At 54.2% G+C, this 15,917-nt stretch overlaps 1 protein-coding gene across 1 annotated transcript in view; it reads left to right on the top strand.

Moving 5' to 3' along the window:
• The first annotated feature begins 1,537 nt into the window (after positions 1 to 1,537).
• GPR143 (G protein-coupled receptor 143) overlaps positions 1,538 to 15,917 on the top strand; it is a 35,799-nt gene continuing 21,419 nt past the window's right edge. Inside the window, exons 1-4 of the mRNA XM_055428561.2 lie at positions 1,538 to 1,820; positions 8,518 to 8,627; positions 11,457 to 11,551; positions 14,303 to 14,395. Of these exons, the coding sequence (XP_055284536.2) occupies positions 1,553 to 1,820; positions 8,518 to 8,627; positions 11,457 to 11,551; positions 14,303 to 14,395 (566 nt within the window). The 5' untranslated portion in view covers positions 1,538 to 1,552. The remainder of the gene's footprint in view (positions 1,821 to 8,517; positions 8,628 to 11,456; positions 11,552 to 14,302; positions 14,396 to 15,917) is intronic.

Below are 15,917 nucleotides of genomic sequence, written 5' to 3'. Positions count from 1 at the left end.
TGTCTTATTTAAAACTGCAAAGCTGGTGGTGGAAATGGAGATGAGCTGCTGGCTTGGGAGAAGTTGGAGGAAAAGCATAGGGACGCCTTACCTCTGGTTGGAAAAATTCTGAGATGGCATGTTTACTGCTGAGAGGAGGTGAAAGACCATCTGCTCCTGGCTGCAAATGGACCTGTTAAATTTCCTGATGACAAGTATGATGGAGCTGGTGTTTTTCTTCTTTTTCATGTTTTGGTTAGTAAAGAATCTGCCTGCAATGCGGGAGACCTGAGTTCTATCCCTGGGTTGGGAAAATCCCCTGGAGAAGAGAAAGGCTACCCACTCCAGTATTCTGGCCTAGAGAAGTCTTCGGATTGTATAGTCCATGGGGTCACAAAGAGTGGGACACGACTGAGTGACTTTCACTTTCACTTTTAGTAAAGCCATAACTTAGATGGGGCTTTTTTATTTTTAAGCTTGAAGAGTTGTTCTTTTTTTTTTTTTTTAAGTCCTCTCAGTAGGTTACCAATAATACTAATATCATTTTGAAACTTTTAAGCGTATAAAATTCAGCATGATTTTCAGTGTTTAATGCAGTTCCTCTAAAAATTAAAGTGGTTGGGCTTCCCTGGTGGCTAACACGGTAAAGAATCAACCTGCAATGAAGGAGACCTGGGTTCAATCCCGGGGTCTGGAAGATCCCCTGGAGGAGGTGATGGCAACCCGCTCCAGTATTCTTGCCTGGAGACTCCCATGGACAGAGCAGGCTGGAGGGCTACAGTCCACGGGGTTGCAAAGACTCCAACAGGAAGGCGCGACTAACACAGTTTAAGAAAATCTTAATAAACTTGAACGTTTTTCTTCCTAAACAGAGTTACTCTTGAAAGCTAATATACAGTGTGAAAAATCTAACCCTACATTGTTGAGGTGAGTAAAAATGGAGAGGACCTGAAGCTGCAAAACGTGTGTGTGTGTGTGTGTGTCCGGTTTGGCAAAAGAGTCTCCCCTTTCTTCAAAGGTTTGTTGAGTTCAAGCGAAAGTCCTAGCTTTGCAGGGTGATTTCCGGGGTGGAGGGGGGCCATAGAAAAGCAGTATTTTCATGCTAATCACCGCAGGGTCAGTGTTTATGAACTGGCTGGCAACAGATCAAAATGAGGGATGTCAGAGATCCAGACTGCTCAGACCTGGCAAGAGCGCGTGCTTTCTGGGGAAGATGGGTTAAGATGAAACAGCAGTGTTGGGGGCTCCGGGTTCTGGAGAATTAACGACCCCCACCGCGGGAAGGCCTGCTGACGGGGGAGAGAGCGGACTTCCCCGACCCTGAGCTCTCCGCCCCTCACCCCTCCCTCGCTGCCAAGGATCCGCCTCGTGAGAGCTCGTGGCGTTCCGCGCTGCCCTCGCCGAGCCTGGCGCCTTTTCTGCCAGCGCGGGGCGGGAATCGGGCGGGGGCCGCGGGGAGGCCCAGGGCACATGACGCCCCCTCCCCTCGGCCCCCGCTCCCAGCACATGACCCAGGCCGGCCTGGAGGCCGAGTCCCGGCAGACCCGAGCTGCGCGCGTCCCCAGCGCGACCCATGGCCTCCCCGCGCCTCGGCACCTTCTGCTGCCCCACGCGGGACGCCGCCACGCAGCTCGCGCTGGGCTTCCAGCCGCGGGCCTTCCTCGCGCTCTGCCTGGGCAGCGGCGCGCTCCGCCTGGCGCTCGGCCTCCTGCAGCTGCGGCCCGGCCGCCGGCCCGCGGGCCCCGGGCTCGACTCGGCCTCGCCGCCGACCTCCGCCCGCGGCCCCGCGTCCGTGCGCATCGTGCGCGCCGCCATCGCTTGCGACCTGCTCGGCTGCCTGGGTGAGAGCGCGACCCGCGCGGGCGGGTGGGGACCCGTCGGTTTGCGAGTGGGGAGGGCCCGGTCCGCGGGTGGGGACCCCTTCCTGGGAGGTGAGGGCGCACGGCCCGGCACCCCTCCGTGCGTGGTTCAGGGCGCGCGCGTACTGCGCGGGTGGGGACCCCTCCGTGCGCAGTTGAGCGCGTACGTCCGGCGAGTAGGGCTCCCTCTGTTTGTGGGTGAAGACGTTGGGCCCCCAAGTAGGGGTGCATCTGTGCGTTTTCTCAAGGTGCACCTAGGTGTGCTGTTGAGAGCCCGCGGCCCACGTGTGGGCCTCCGTGCGACGTTGTCGGGGTGCGACCCGCCAGTGGGGACTCCTTCGTGGGAGTTGGGGGCGCACGGCCCGTCGTAGGTGGGGACCACTGTGTGCGCGGTTGAGGGCGCGAGGCACAAGGTGGGGACCCCTCCATGCAGGGTGAGGACGCCTGGCCGGCGAGCAGGGACCCGTCTGTGCGTTTTTTAGGGTGCACGCACCGCGGGTGCGGACCCCTCCGCTCCCAGTTGAGGGCCCACGGCCCATGAGTTGGGATCTTACCGTGTGTGCTTGAAGGCGCTCTGCCCATGCGTGGGGACCCCTCTGTGCGCGGTTGAAGGCACACGGCCTGGGATGGGAACCCCTCCATGCCCATTTGAAGGCCCATGGCCCGCGAGTGGGGACCTCTCTGTGCCCAGTTGAGAGCGCGCAGCCCGCGAGTGGGGACGCCCTTCGTGGGAGTGAGGGCGCACAGCCAAGTGGTGAGGACCACTCCATGCGCGGTTGAGGGCGCACGGCCTGCCTGTGGGGCCCCTCCGTGTGCAGGTGAGGACGCCCAGCCCACGAGTAGGGACCCATCTGAGCGTTTTCCAGGGAACGAGTACCGCGGGTTGGGACCCCTCCGTTCCCAGCTGGGGATGCGCTGCCGGCAAGTGGGGACCTCTGGGTGCTCGGCTAAAGGTGCATGACCCGCGGGTGCAGACCCCTCAGTGCGTGGTTGAGGGCGCGCAGCCGAGTGGTGGGGACCACTGCATGCGCAGTTGAGGGCCCGTGGACGCAGATGGGGACCACTGCGTGTGCAGATGAGGGTGCACGGCCCCCGGGTGGGGTGCCCTCTGTGTGAGGGTGAGGACACCGGGCCTGCGAGTACGGACCCATGTGTGCGTTTTCTAGGGGTCGAGTACCATGGGTCGGGACCCCTCTGTGCCCAGTTGAGGGCCAATGGCCCGAGAGTGGAGTCCCCTCCGTGTGCGGTTGAGGGCGCGCGGGCCGCAGGAAGGGACCACTGCGTGCGCAGTTGAAGGCCCCATCCGTGGGTGGGAAGCCCTCTATGCCCAGTTGAGGGCCCATGGCCCGCGAGTGGGGACCTCTCTGTGCCCAGTTGAGAGCATGCGCCCCTCGAGTGGGGACGCCCTTTATGGGAGTTGAGGGCGCACAGCCTTGTGGTGAGGACCACTCCGTGCCTGGTTGAGGGCGCACGGCCCGCAGGTGGGAACCCCTCCATGCCCAGTTGAAGGCGCGGGGCCTGACAGTGGGGACCCCGTTCTTGGGAATTGAGGGAACACGGCCCTCGACTGGGGAACCCTTCGTGTGCAGGGAAGGACACCCGTCCTGGGAGTGGTGAGCATGGCTTAGGGTGTGAGTACCGCGGATGGCGACCCCTCCATGCAAGGTTGAGCGCGCCTGGTCTCCGGGACTGGGGACCCCTTCATATGCGGGTGAGGACGCCAGGCGCGCGAGTGGGGGACCCGTATGTGAGTGGTTGAGGGCTCCCGGCAGGTGGGTGGGGTCCCCTCCGTGCAAGGATGAGGGCACCCCGCCCATGGGTAGGAACCCATCTGTGCGTGGTTGAAGGCGCGTGGCCCGCAAGTGGGGAGCCCTGTGTATGAGTCGGGGTGCCCAGCAGGAGGGTGATGCGTGTTTTAGGGCATGTGGCCCGTGAATGGGGACCCCTTCCTGTGCAAACGAGGATGCCCGCCCGTGGGAGTGAATACTGGTTGTGCGTGGTTGAGAGCGCCTGGCCTGCGGGTGGGAAGGCTGATCCAGAGTTGGCTTCCCAGGGACACTACGGGAGGACGAGTGGATTCTGCAATACAAGATGGGTAAAAGTTGCTTCCGGGGACTTTTTTTTTTTTAACACTTTGATGTATTTGTTACTGCTCTTAGGAGGGAAACTTTAGGCAGTGCTGTGAAGGAAAACCCAGAAAATACAACCGTTCCATGATCGTTCCACCAATGAGAGACTAATAGTTAATATTATCAAGACTGTGGGCACACACGTGCAGTTGTTTCCAAACCAATTTAGCAGGATCAGGAAGAAAACTCCATATATACGATAAAATTTTTATTTCCTTTTTTATGTACGTATCTATCTAAGTTTGGGTTTTCTATCACAGGTGTGCAAACTTGTAGTCTCTAGGCTAAATCCAGCCTGCTTTTCTATGTACAGCCCATGAGTTAAGAATGTTTTTACATTTTAAACTGTGTTTTAAAAATCTCTGGGGTCTTCCCTGGTGGCTCAGATGGTAAAGCATCTGCCTGCAAGGTGGGAGACCCGGGTTCGATCCCTGGGTTGGGAAGATCCCCTGGAGAAGGAAATAGCAACCCACTCCAGTACTCTTGCCTGGAAAATTCCATGGATAGAGGAGCCTTGTGGGCTACAGTCCATGCGGTCGCAAAGAGTCGGACACAACTAAGCAACTTCACTTCCTCCCTTTCTACAAGGAGAGTGAAAAAGCTGGCTCAACACTCAAAGCTTAAAAATCTACAGAACAGGGACTTCCCTGGTGGTCCAGTGACTCAAACTCTGCACTCCCAATGCAAGAGACCCGGATTCGATCCCTGGTCAGGGAACAAGATCTCACATTGCCGCAGCTAAGACCTGGCCCAGCCAAGTAAATAATAAATACTTTTAAGAAAATCTACAGAACAACAGTATTTCTGACATGAAAGCAGTCCATGAAATGTGAATGTCGGCATCTGTATGTGGACTCTGATGGGGATACAGCCATGCCCTGCACTGTGCTCTGCTGGGGCAACATCTGCCGCCCACCCCACTCCCCCACAAGGGCAGAAGTGAGTGTTGCAGAGAGAAAGTGTGGGCCACGGAACCTAAAATCTTTCCTCTCTGATCCATTATGGAAACTTCGCTGGCCCCTGCTTTCAACCCTAGCATGGCACGTTTTACAAACTCTAAGCTCAACACTGCTCACCTTTTAAACTTTTTATTTTGGACTTTATTAAATATATGCAAACATAGACAGACCGTATAATAAGCCCCCTGTTCTCATCACCTAGACTCCTCCACACTTCATCCCTGTACCCCACTCTCCACTGAATTAATATGAAGCAGATCCCAGAATTTATATCGTTTCATCCACACAAATCTCAGTATGTAACTGTAGAAGAATTCAACATATATATATATATGGTGAACATATATATAATTATATACATACTTATAATATATAATGTGTATTGTAACATACTGAATACTACATGTGTGTGTGTAGGTCACTCGCTCATGTCGAACTCTTTGCAGCCCCATGGACTGTAGGCTGCCAGGCTCCTCTGTCCATGGGATGCTCCAGGCAACAATACTGGAGTGGGTTGCCATTCCCTTCTCCAGGGGATCTTCCCAAGCCAGGGATCAAACCCGGGTCTCCTGCATTGCAGGTGGATTCTTTACTATCTGAGCCACCAGGAAAGCCATATACTGTATAATATGTTACAATATTATTATATATCACAATATATAATATGTTTAATATGTTATATTAGTGAAGTGAAATTGCTCAGTCACGTCCAACTCTTTGCAACCCCATGGACTGTAGCCTACCAGGCTCCTCCATCCATGGAATTTTCCAGGCAAGCGTACTGGAGTGGGTTTCAATTTCCTTCTCCAGGGGATCTTCCCGACCCAGAGATCGAACCCGGGTCTCCTGCATCACAGGCAGACACTTTACCCTCTGAGCCATCAGGGAAGCCCAAAATGTTATACTAAGTGTATTTTTAATATAGTATCATGCTATAATAAGTAATTATATATATATATCACACTGATATCATTACCACCTAAAAAATAAGGAAAATCGATTCCTTCGTGTCACCGCTACATGTTCAGGCATGTCACACACACCAGTTTTCGGTTAGTTAGTTCAAATCAGGATCCAAAGAGTGTCTGTATTCTGTAAGTGCTGATGGGTCCTGGCCATGTTGGAATCATCTGCTCTTGAAGGAGAGGCTCTGATGGTATTTTTTGGCTTCCACCTCCATGTCCTGAGGGTGTAGCAGCAGCTTCTAGCCCACCTTGACCAGATACCTGGTGGATGTGTCCCAGGGGTTGGCTCCCCTGTTCCTCTTGCTGTTTTGTGCTTGGAGATGCTCAAGGATCTTGACTCCAGACACATGCTATGGAACTTGTAGTCACTTTTTCAGACTGGAGTAAGACAGGAAGGAATACTTCCCTTCCTGTTAGCGACAATGCGAATGTGGTGCAGGATAATTAAATTTTTTTAAAATTGGTGTTCTCCCTGATTCTGCTGAAGCATTTGGGGGAAGCGTCTTAATAGCTTCAGTGACTTGAATATCTGTAGATAGAGTTGCAGCCAAACATCTTCTGGCGGGTCAGGAAATAAGATTAGTACATCCTTTTGCCTTTTGAAGGAAAGTACGTGGCACTGTGGGCCAATGAGCAAGCAGAAGCAGGAGTCAGGGCAAGGCAGGGGGTGTCCTGACCTCCTCGCTGAAAAATAACAAGCATAGATGCCAAGGCGTCCCTGGTGGTCCAGTGGTAAAGGACCCGCCTGCCAGTGCAGGGGACGCAGGTTCGATCCCCGCTCAGGGAGGTTCCCGCATACTCCAGAGTCTGTGAGCCGCAATTGCTGAGCCTATGCTGTAGGGACTGGGGTCCACAACGTCTGAAGCCCACGCCCCACCTAGAGACTGCGCTCCACAACAAGAGGCGCCACGGTGATGAGAAGTCCACGGACCACAATGAAGAGCAGCCCCCACTCTCTGAAACTAGAGAAAGCCGGCAAAGACCAAGTTCAGCCAAAGTACAGACAGAAAGACATACAGATGCCTATCACATGGAGTGTGTCCTCCCACCCCAGGATTTTTTAAAATCTTTTTATTTTCCCCCTGGACAAATTGCACAGATTGTGAGATCCCGATTCCTTGACCAGGGATTGAACCTGGGCCATGGGAGTGAAACCACAGAATCCTAACCACTAGACCACCAGGTAGTCCTGCCCTGGTTTTACTGAGACTTCACTGACGTACAGCACCAGGAAACATTTAGATATCCAGCACAATGACTCACACTTACCACAAAATGTTTCCTAAACACCCATCACCTCATATACATGCAATATATATATATATATACATATATATATGGTGTTTACTGAGCTCAAAGCAGATCTTTATAGTGAAGACAACAAAGCGCTATTTGGAAGGAAACATTATTTCTGTTATTTGCGCTTAAGGATTAGAAGCAACATCTTTAGGGTTTTAGTGTCCATAATCCCTTTGGTGGTGTGGGACACAGTGTGTATCTGCTTGCCTATTTTGAAGTGTATGTTCTATATGCCAACTATACACATTATGCTAGTATGCAAGTCTGTACTGTTCATTTCCCCTTGAGCATTTTCTGTTATACAGTGTACACTCAAACAGATGTTATCACAGACCTCACAACCCTAATATACACCTTGAGTGTGGATACTGATTATCGGCAAATTAGATATCTGGATCTAAGAGCAAGGAAAACTCACAAATAATAAATGTCAGAAGTAGATTACCAAGAGCTAACTTGTGAAAATCTTCATTTTTTTTTTTTTTTAATAAAAGAACGGAAGAACTCTTTCACAGCTTCAGAATATGCTTTCTCGGGACTTCCCTGGTGGTCCAGTGGTTGAGAATCCACCTTGCGGTGCAGGGCACGTGGGTTCCATCCCTGGTCTGGGAAGATTCTCACATGCCATGGAGCGACTAAGCCCACTCACCACCACTACTGAGCCCACGAGCCATGACTGCTGAGCCCAGGTATTGAAACAACTGGAGCCCAGGTGCCCTGGAGCTGGTTCTCCCCAACAAGGGAAGCCACAGAGACGAGAAGCCCGAGAGTAGTGGCCCCTGCTCGCTGCAGCTAGAGAAAGTCCTGTTAGCAGCAACAAAGACCAATCAATAAAATAAATCAATACATCCTTTTTTTAAAAAAATTAAAAAAGAAATAATGTGCTTTTTTTCAGTCGTTCTTTTTCTTTTTTAACGTGAGGACTAGTTAGGCCGGACAGTAAAAATACAGCCAAGAAACACACACTGTTATTCACACCGTCGCTTCTTAGAGGCAAATAAACGAACAAACAAAATAAGGAACATGACTGTAGCTGTCAGTGGAAGTGGAAATCAAAGCTCCTGGGATTGCTCGGCAACCATAATCCTTATCTTCTGAGTCTTTTTTTTTTTTTTCCGTCTGTCTCTCCTGCACCCACCAACATGTGTATCTTTTGTCTTTGCTTCCCTCACGTCTTTCTCTCTCCCTTCCTATCTTCTATCCATCCATCCTTTCATCTGTCCATGTGTCCATTTGTCCATCCATCATTTCTACAGTCACCAGGTCCCCTTTAGGTCTGAGTCAGGAGCAGATACAAAGAAAGCATTATCACCTGTTTGTCCCTTAGGTATCGTGGTCCGGTCTGCGGTGTGGTTAGGGTTTCCGAGTTTCGTGGACGACATCTCCGCCGTGAACAGGACAGATGTGTGGCCAGCCGTCTTCTGCGTGGGGAGTGCAGTAAGTGTGGCTCCCCTGGTCCCACTCTCCACCCCTTCACTCCCCTCTGTTACACTGAGTCCTCAAACTATGGTCCTGACCCTCCCACCAACCCAGTGCGGTTTTTAGAAAAGCTCAGAGACACCCACCCTTACCCCATTCACCAGGAACCTTGTTGTGGGGGGGCCTGTTTGTGATCTAAAAAACCCTCTAGGGGTCTCTGAGAGCTTCCCAGGTGGCTCACGGGTGAAGAACCCGCCTGCTAATGCAAGAGATGCCGGTTCGATCCCTGGGTTGGGAAGATCCCCTGGAGGAGGAAATGGCAACCCACTCCAGTATTCTTGCCTGGAGAATCCCGTGGACAGAGGAGACTGGCGGGCTACAGTCCATGGGGTCACAAAGAGTCAGACACGACTGAGAAACTAGAAAATAACCAGTGGCCTCTGAGCCGCACTCCAGTTTGAGAACCACTAGTATTTTCCGTCCCCCAAGCTTAAATTATATGTTCAATCCTTACCTGAGATTTAGCCACAGTCAAAACAAGCTGGCTAATTAAAAAAAAAAAAAAAAGGAAGGAAAAGAAAAAAGAAAGTTATTGATTCATTGGATGTATGTACTTACTAAAGTTGTATGTAAGTACACCTATTCGTGGGCTTCCCTGGTGGTTCAGAGGTTAAAGCGTCTGCCCGCAATGCGGGAGACCTGGGTTCGGTCCCTGGGTCGGGAAGATCGCCTGGAGAAGGAAATGGCAACCCACTCCAGTATTCTTGCCTGGAGACTCCCATGGACGGAGGCGCCTGGTGAGCTACAGTCCACAACAGGGTCGCAAAGAGTCGGACACGACTGAGCGACTTCACTCACTTAATTCGTGGGCTTCCCAGGTGATGCTAGTGGTAAAAGAACCCACCTGCCAATGCAGGAGACGTAAGAGACTTGGATTCAGTTCCTGGGTCTGGGAAGATCCCCTGGAGGAGGGCATGGCGACCCACTCCAGTATTTTTTGCCTGGAGGATCCCATGGACAGAGGAGCCTGGCGGGCTGCAGTCCACGGGGTTGCATAGAGACGGACACCATTGAAGGGACTTAGCACTTCAGCACGTTCCTGCCTTGTTTCTCCTGGGAAGGTCCTTCCTGCGCAGCCTCTTTCGTCCCCAGCAGAAGGGCGTCTGGTTCAAAGTGCCAGGCCAGGCCTTTCATCTTTGAGCTCTTCATCTCTCTGCCTACATGTGTGAGCACCAGGCGGGGCTCGCTGGACCAGTCCGGCTGAGCAGATGGGGGACCCAAGGCCCCCAGGCCACGTCCCAGACTGCGCTTCCAAGGGTGGCTAAGTCTGTGGAGGGCTTTCCTGGGAGACGTGATGATGTCAGGGGCGGGGCGGGGCCACACGGAGCCCGCCCCCAGGGGCTGGGATGACATCAGGGTGGGGCGGGGCCACCCGGAGCCCGCCCCCAGGAGCTGAGATGACATCAGGGTCAGGGCGGGGCCACCCGGAGCCCGCCCCAGGGGCTGCGAGGACAACAAGGGGGGCGGGGCCACCCTGAGTCCGCCCCCAGGGACTGGGGTGACATCAGGGGTGGGGCGGGGCCACCCAGAGTCCGCCCTCAGGGGCTGGGGTGACATCAGTGGTGGGGCGGGGCCACACGGTGCCCGCCCCCAGGGTCTGGGATGACATGATGGGTGGGGCGGGGCCACCCGGAGCCCACCCCCAGGGGCTGGGATGACATCAGGATCAGGGCGGGGCCACCCGGAGCCCGCCCCAGGGGCTGCGAGGACAACAAGGGGGGCGGGGCCACACGGTGCCCGTCCCCAGGGGCTGGGATGACATCAGGGGGCGGGCCCACTGGTGCCCATCCCCAGGCGCTGGGATGACATCAGGGTCAGGGCGGGGCCACCCGGAGCCCGCCCCAGGGGCTGCGAGGACAACAAGGGGGGCGGGGCCACACGGTGCCCGCCCCCAGGGGCTGGGATGACGTCAGGGGTGGGGCGGGGCCACCTGGAGCCCGCCCCCAGGTGATGGGGTGACATCAGGGGTGGGGCGAGGCCAACTGGAGCCCGCCCCCAGGGTCTGGGATGACATGATGGGTGGGGCGGGGCCACCCGGAGCCCACCCCCAGGGGCTGGGATGACATCAGGGTGGGGCGGGGCCACCCGGAGCCCGCCCCCAGGGACTGGGATGACACGATGGGTGGGGCGGGGCCACACGGCGCCCGCCCCCAGGGGCTGGGATGATATCAAGGTGGGGCGGGGCCACCCGGAGCCCGCCCCCAGGGTCTGGGATGACAACAGGGTGGGGCGGGGCCACCTGGAGCCCACCCCCAGGGGCTGGGATGACATCAGGGTGGGGCGGGGCCACCTGGAGCCCACCCCCAGGGTCTGGGATGACATCAGGGTGGGGCGGGGCCACCTGGAGCCCACCCCCAGGGGCTGGGATGACATCAGGGGCAGGGCGGGGCCACCCGGATATCGCCCCCAGGGGCTGGGATGACATCAGCGGTGGGGCAGGGCCACTGGAGCCCGCCCCCAGGGGCTGCAATGACATCTGGGGAGGGGCGGGGCCACCCGGAGCCTGCCCTCAGGTGCTGGGGGTGGGGCCACCAGGAGCCCGCCCCCAGGGACTGGGGTGACATCAGGGGTGGGGCGGGGCCACCCGGAGCCCGCCCCCCAGGGACTGGGGTGACATCAGGGGCGGGGCGGGGCCACCCGGAGCCCGCCCCCAGGGGCTGGGATGACATCAGGGTCGGGGCGGGGCAACCCGGAGCCCGCCCCCAGGGGCTGGGATGACATCAGGGGCGGGGCGGGGCTACCTGGAGTCCGCCCCCTAGGGCTGCCATGCCTTTCTTCTGATTATAGCTCTGGATCCAGCTGCTGTACAGCGCCTGCTTCTGGTGGTTGTTCTGCTACGCGGTGGACGCCTACCTGGTGATCCAGAGGTCGACCGGACAGAGGTATTCCGTGCGAGAGCGGCTGGGTCCTTCTGCCCTAGCTCGTTGCCCGAGGGGAAGGTTGGAGAGGCCACGAGCACTTTTATTTCTGTAGGGCAGACGCGGAAAGTGAAAGAGGAGAGTGAAAAAGTTGGCTTAAAGCTCAACATTCAGAAAACTAAGATCATGGCATCCGGTCCCATCACTTCACGCAAATAGATGGGGAAACAGTGGAAACAGTGGCAGACTTTCTTTTTTGGGGGGCTCCACAATCACTTCAGATGGTGACTGCAGCCATGAAATTAAAAGACGCTTACTTCTCAGGAGAAAAGTTATGACCGACCTAGACAGCATATTAAAAAGCAAGAGATGTTACTTTGCCAACAAAGGTCTGTCTAGTCAAGGCTATGGTTTTTCCAGTGGTCATGTATGGATGTGAGAGTTGGACTATAAAGAAAGCTGAGCGCTGAGGAATTGATGCTTTTGAACTGTGGTGTTGGAGAAGACTTCTGAGAGTCCCTCGGACCTCAGGGAGATCCAACCAGTCCATCCTAAAGATCAGTCCTGAATATTCATTGGAAGGAGTGATGTTGAAGCTGAAACTCCAATCCTTTGGCCACCTGATGCGAAGAACTGACTCATTGGAAAAGACCCTGCTGCTGGGAAAGATTGAAGGCAGGAGGAGAAGGGGGACAACAGAGGATGAGGTGGTTGGATGGCATCACCAACTCAATGGACATGAGTTTGATTAAACTCTGGGAGTTGGTGATGGGCAGGGAGGCCTGGCGTGCTGCAGTCCCTGGGATCGCAGAGTTGGACACGACTGAGCAACTGAACTGAAGTGAGACACAGTCCATCAGAACCTCCCAGAAGGCACTCCACCAGGAAACATCTAATGCCAGCTCATCTTTATATAAAAGGCGCAAGGCACAATCAAAACAGCAAGGGCACCTGAAACATTGTAAGTCAACTATATATATATATATAAAATAGCAAAATATTCTCCAAGTGCCCCCCCCCCCACAAAAAAAATTGAGGATTTTAAAACCGTGGAAACAAGTGATTCAGTAAATTTCACATTTGGAACTGGACAGATACTAAAAAAGGATTGGCATGATTATAAAAATTCTGATGGTATCTAAAGGTATAGGAAAAAGTTTTAAAGAAGTGTGTATGGATGTGTTATACTAAGTATAGAGCCCAAGAATTCTGGAGCTGGAGGGGGGGATGTCTAGGAGGAATTACACAGTGGTCAGTGCCTTGGCCCCACTGGTTTCAAGTTCCTGACCTCACTCACTTGCTGAGTGACTGTTGGCAAGTTTCTGAACCTCTCTGGATCACCTGCAAGGCTTACTGCCTCTGCTCCTTCGGGGGGACAGGGTGGGGTGTGTGGGTGTACAGAGATGAAGCTTGGGGGTGGTAAGAGTGTGAACTCTGCAGGGAATGATCAAGGGTGGCAGCGGGGAGAGATAGGAAGTCTTCCAGCTCTCCTGGAAGGTTGAATGGCCATCCATTTCTCAGAGACATTCTTTGTGGTTTGGACTGAGCATTAAGACCCTAGCATGTTAGGTACCAAGATGACTTCAGGAAGGACAGAGGCTGGGAACCCCTTACTACTGGGGGAGCTAGGTCCCTAGGAGGAATTATGCCAGCTCGTTTTTATAAAAGGAAGAAGGCACAATCAAAACAGCAAGGTATTCTTGCTGTGCACCTGAAATGTCCATTCCTCCTGTCAATCTTGAAAGCCTTCAGTTCAGTTCAGTCTCTCAGTCGTGTCCGACTCTTTGCGACCCCATCAATCACAGCACGCCAGGCCTCCCTGTCCATCACCAACTCCCGGAGTTCACTCAAACTCATGTCCATCGAGTCGGTGATGCCATTCAGCCATCTCATTCTCTGTCGTCCCCTTCTCCTCCTGTCCCCAATCCTTCCCAGCATCGGAGTCTTTTCCAGTGAGTCAACTCGTCGCATGAGGTGGCCAAAGGATTGGAGCTTCAGCTTTAGCATCAGTCCTTCCAATGAACACCCAGGATTGATCTCCTTTAGGATGGACTGGTTGGATCTCCTTGCAGTCCAAGGGACTCTCAAGTCTTCTCCAAGACCACAGTTCAAAAGCATCAATTCTTCAGCGCTCAGCTTTCTTTATAGTCCAACTCTCACATCCATACATGACCACTGGAAACACCATAGCTTTGCCTAGACGGACCTTGAAAGCCTTAGGTTAAGGAAAACAAACCAGACACAGAAGAGCATGTTGTTTATGCTTCCTCTTGGATGAGATGTCCAGAATAGGTGAATCCATAGAGACAGATGGTAGCTGAGTGGTTGCAGGGCTGGGGGTGCAGGCATGATGGGGAGAGACCCCTGAATGGGTGTGGGTGTCCTTTTAGGGGGATGAACATGTTTTAAAACTGGCCTAAAGTGGGGCTTGCACGGCACTGTGGATGTCCTAAATGCCGCTGAGTTGTCGCTTTACAATGGTGAGTTTGGTGTTACCTGAGTTTCACTACTCAACGCTAATGGGTGAAGCAGCCATAGATAATACATACGCAAGTGGGCATGGCTGTGTGCCAATAAAACTTTATTGACAAAAGCAGGCAGAGGGCCGGATCTGTGCTGAGGGCTGTGTTTAAACAAACAAAACAACCTCAGAGGCACAATCAGGGGACTGTTTGCTGAGAGTCTGCTCTGCACGTGTTTTCCCGCTGCTCACAGAGTGCGGGGCTGGGCAGGTGCTGGACCTGAGGTTCTGGACCTGTATTCTCCCTCCCACAGCACCATCCTGCTGTACCACCTGATGGCCTGGGGCCTGGCCGCCCTGCTGAGCGTGGAGGGAGCCCTCATGCTGTACTATCCTTCCATGGCCAGGTAAGCTGGGGCTCCCCTGATGCCCAACCCCTTGGGGTGTCCTCCTGCAGGACATGCCTGGGTGCTGTCCCCACGTGGGTGGGCGGGCCTTCATCCAGGATCCGTGCAGCTGCGAGCATGTGCCTGGCTCCTTGAGTCGGCCAGGGTCCCCTGCTCCTGCCTGTCACGTGCATGTTGGGTCGGTGCTGTGCCCAGTGTGGATACAGAGCTTGAGGTGGGGCTTGCATGGCACCGTGGATGTCCTAAATGCCACTGAGTCGTTCACTTTAGAATGGTGAGTTGAATGTTGCATGACTTTCACTACTCAGCGCTAATGGGTAAAGCAGCCATAGACAATACATACACAAGTGGGCATGGCTGTGTGCCAATAAAACTTTATTGACAAAAGCAGGTTGAGGGCCGAATCTGTACTGAGGGCTGTGTTTAAAGAAAGAAAAAAACAACCTCAGAGGCACAATCAGAGCTAGGGGTGCATCTCTCCTCCCTACACGCCTGTGATGGGCACGGCTCCCCCCTACCCGCTCTTGATTTTTTTTATCCTTCATCATCTCCATCCTTCACCATTTTCATCCTCCATCGTCTCCAGCCACCATCTCTCATCCTCCGTCATGTCCACCGTCCATCATCACATCATCTCCAGCCTTCATCCTCTCCACCCTCCATCACCCCATCAACTCCATCCTCTATCCTCTCCTCCTCCATCATCCCATCCTCTCTGCCCTCCAGTCATCTCCAGTCTCTGTCATTTCCAACTTCCATGATCTCATCTTCTCTGACCTTCATCATCTCATCCTCCATAATCTTCACTCTCCCTGTGTCCAGCCTCCATCATTCCCTAATCTCCTCCTCCATCACCTCCACCCTCCATCACTCCCACCCCCTTCATCCCATCATTTCCCCCTCCACCCTATCACCTCATTCCCTCTGCTCCACCCGGTATCAGCTCCACCCTCCATCACCTCTTCCTCCATATCTCCTAGTCTATCATCACCACCCACCATCATCTCCAGCCACAGTCGTCTTAGCCTCCATCATGTCCACTCTCCATGGATCTACTCTCCGTCCTGCCCACCCTCCATCATCTCCTCCTTGCATCAGCTTCCCCCTCCATCCCCCCATCATCTCCTCTCCACCCTCCACCAGTGGCAGCCTCAGAGCCCCCTGGCAGTATGCAGGCTCCCACCCTCACTCACCACTCGAATCTCATCTTTTGCTGCTCCTGTTTCCCTCTCTCCCCTCAAGCCCTTGTAGACCATGGTGTAGCTTTCACAGCTGGAGACGAAAGCTTCATTTAAAAAAGCACCCACCATCTTCACATGGTATTGGCATCCTTAGGGCAACAAAGGATGGGCACTGCATGTGTCATGCCTGGTTTCATGCCTTCTCCTGCCACTTTCCTCTCCGGCGTGCGCACTCCATCCTGACTAAACCACCGGCATCTTTATCATGCCCCCTTCCTGGGCCTCCAGGGTTGCGCCCTCCTCTGGTTTTCCACCTCATCTGGGGTCGGACCTGAGCAACT

Source organism: Moschus berezovskii, chromosome X, assembly GCF_049115385.1.
Source record: "Moschus berezovskii isolate FMDL1 chromosome X, NW_MosBer_1.0, whole genome shotgun sequence".
In the NCBI taxonomy this organism is placed as follows: Eukaryota; Metazoa; Chordata; class Mammalia; order Artiodactyla; family Moschidae; genus Moschus; species Moschus berezovskii.
Note: the sequence above shows the minus strand (reverse complement) of the source record. Positions and strands in the feature narration are given on the sequence as shown.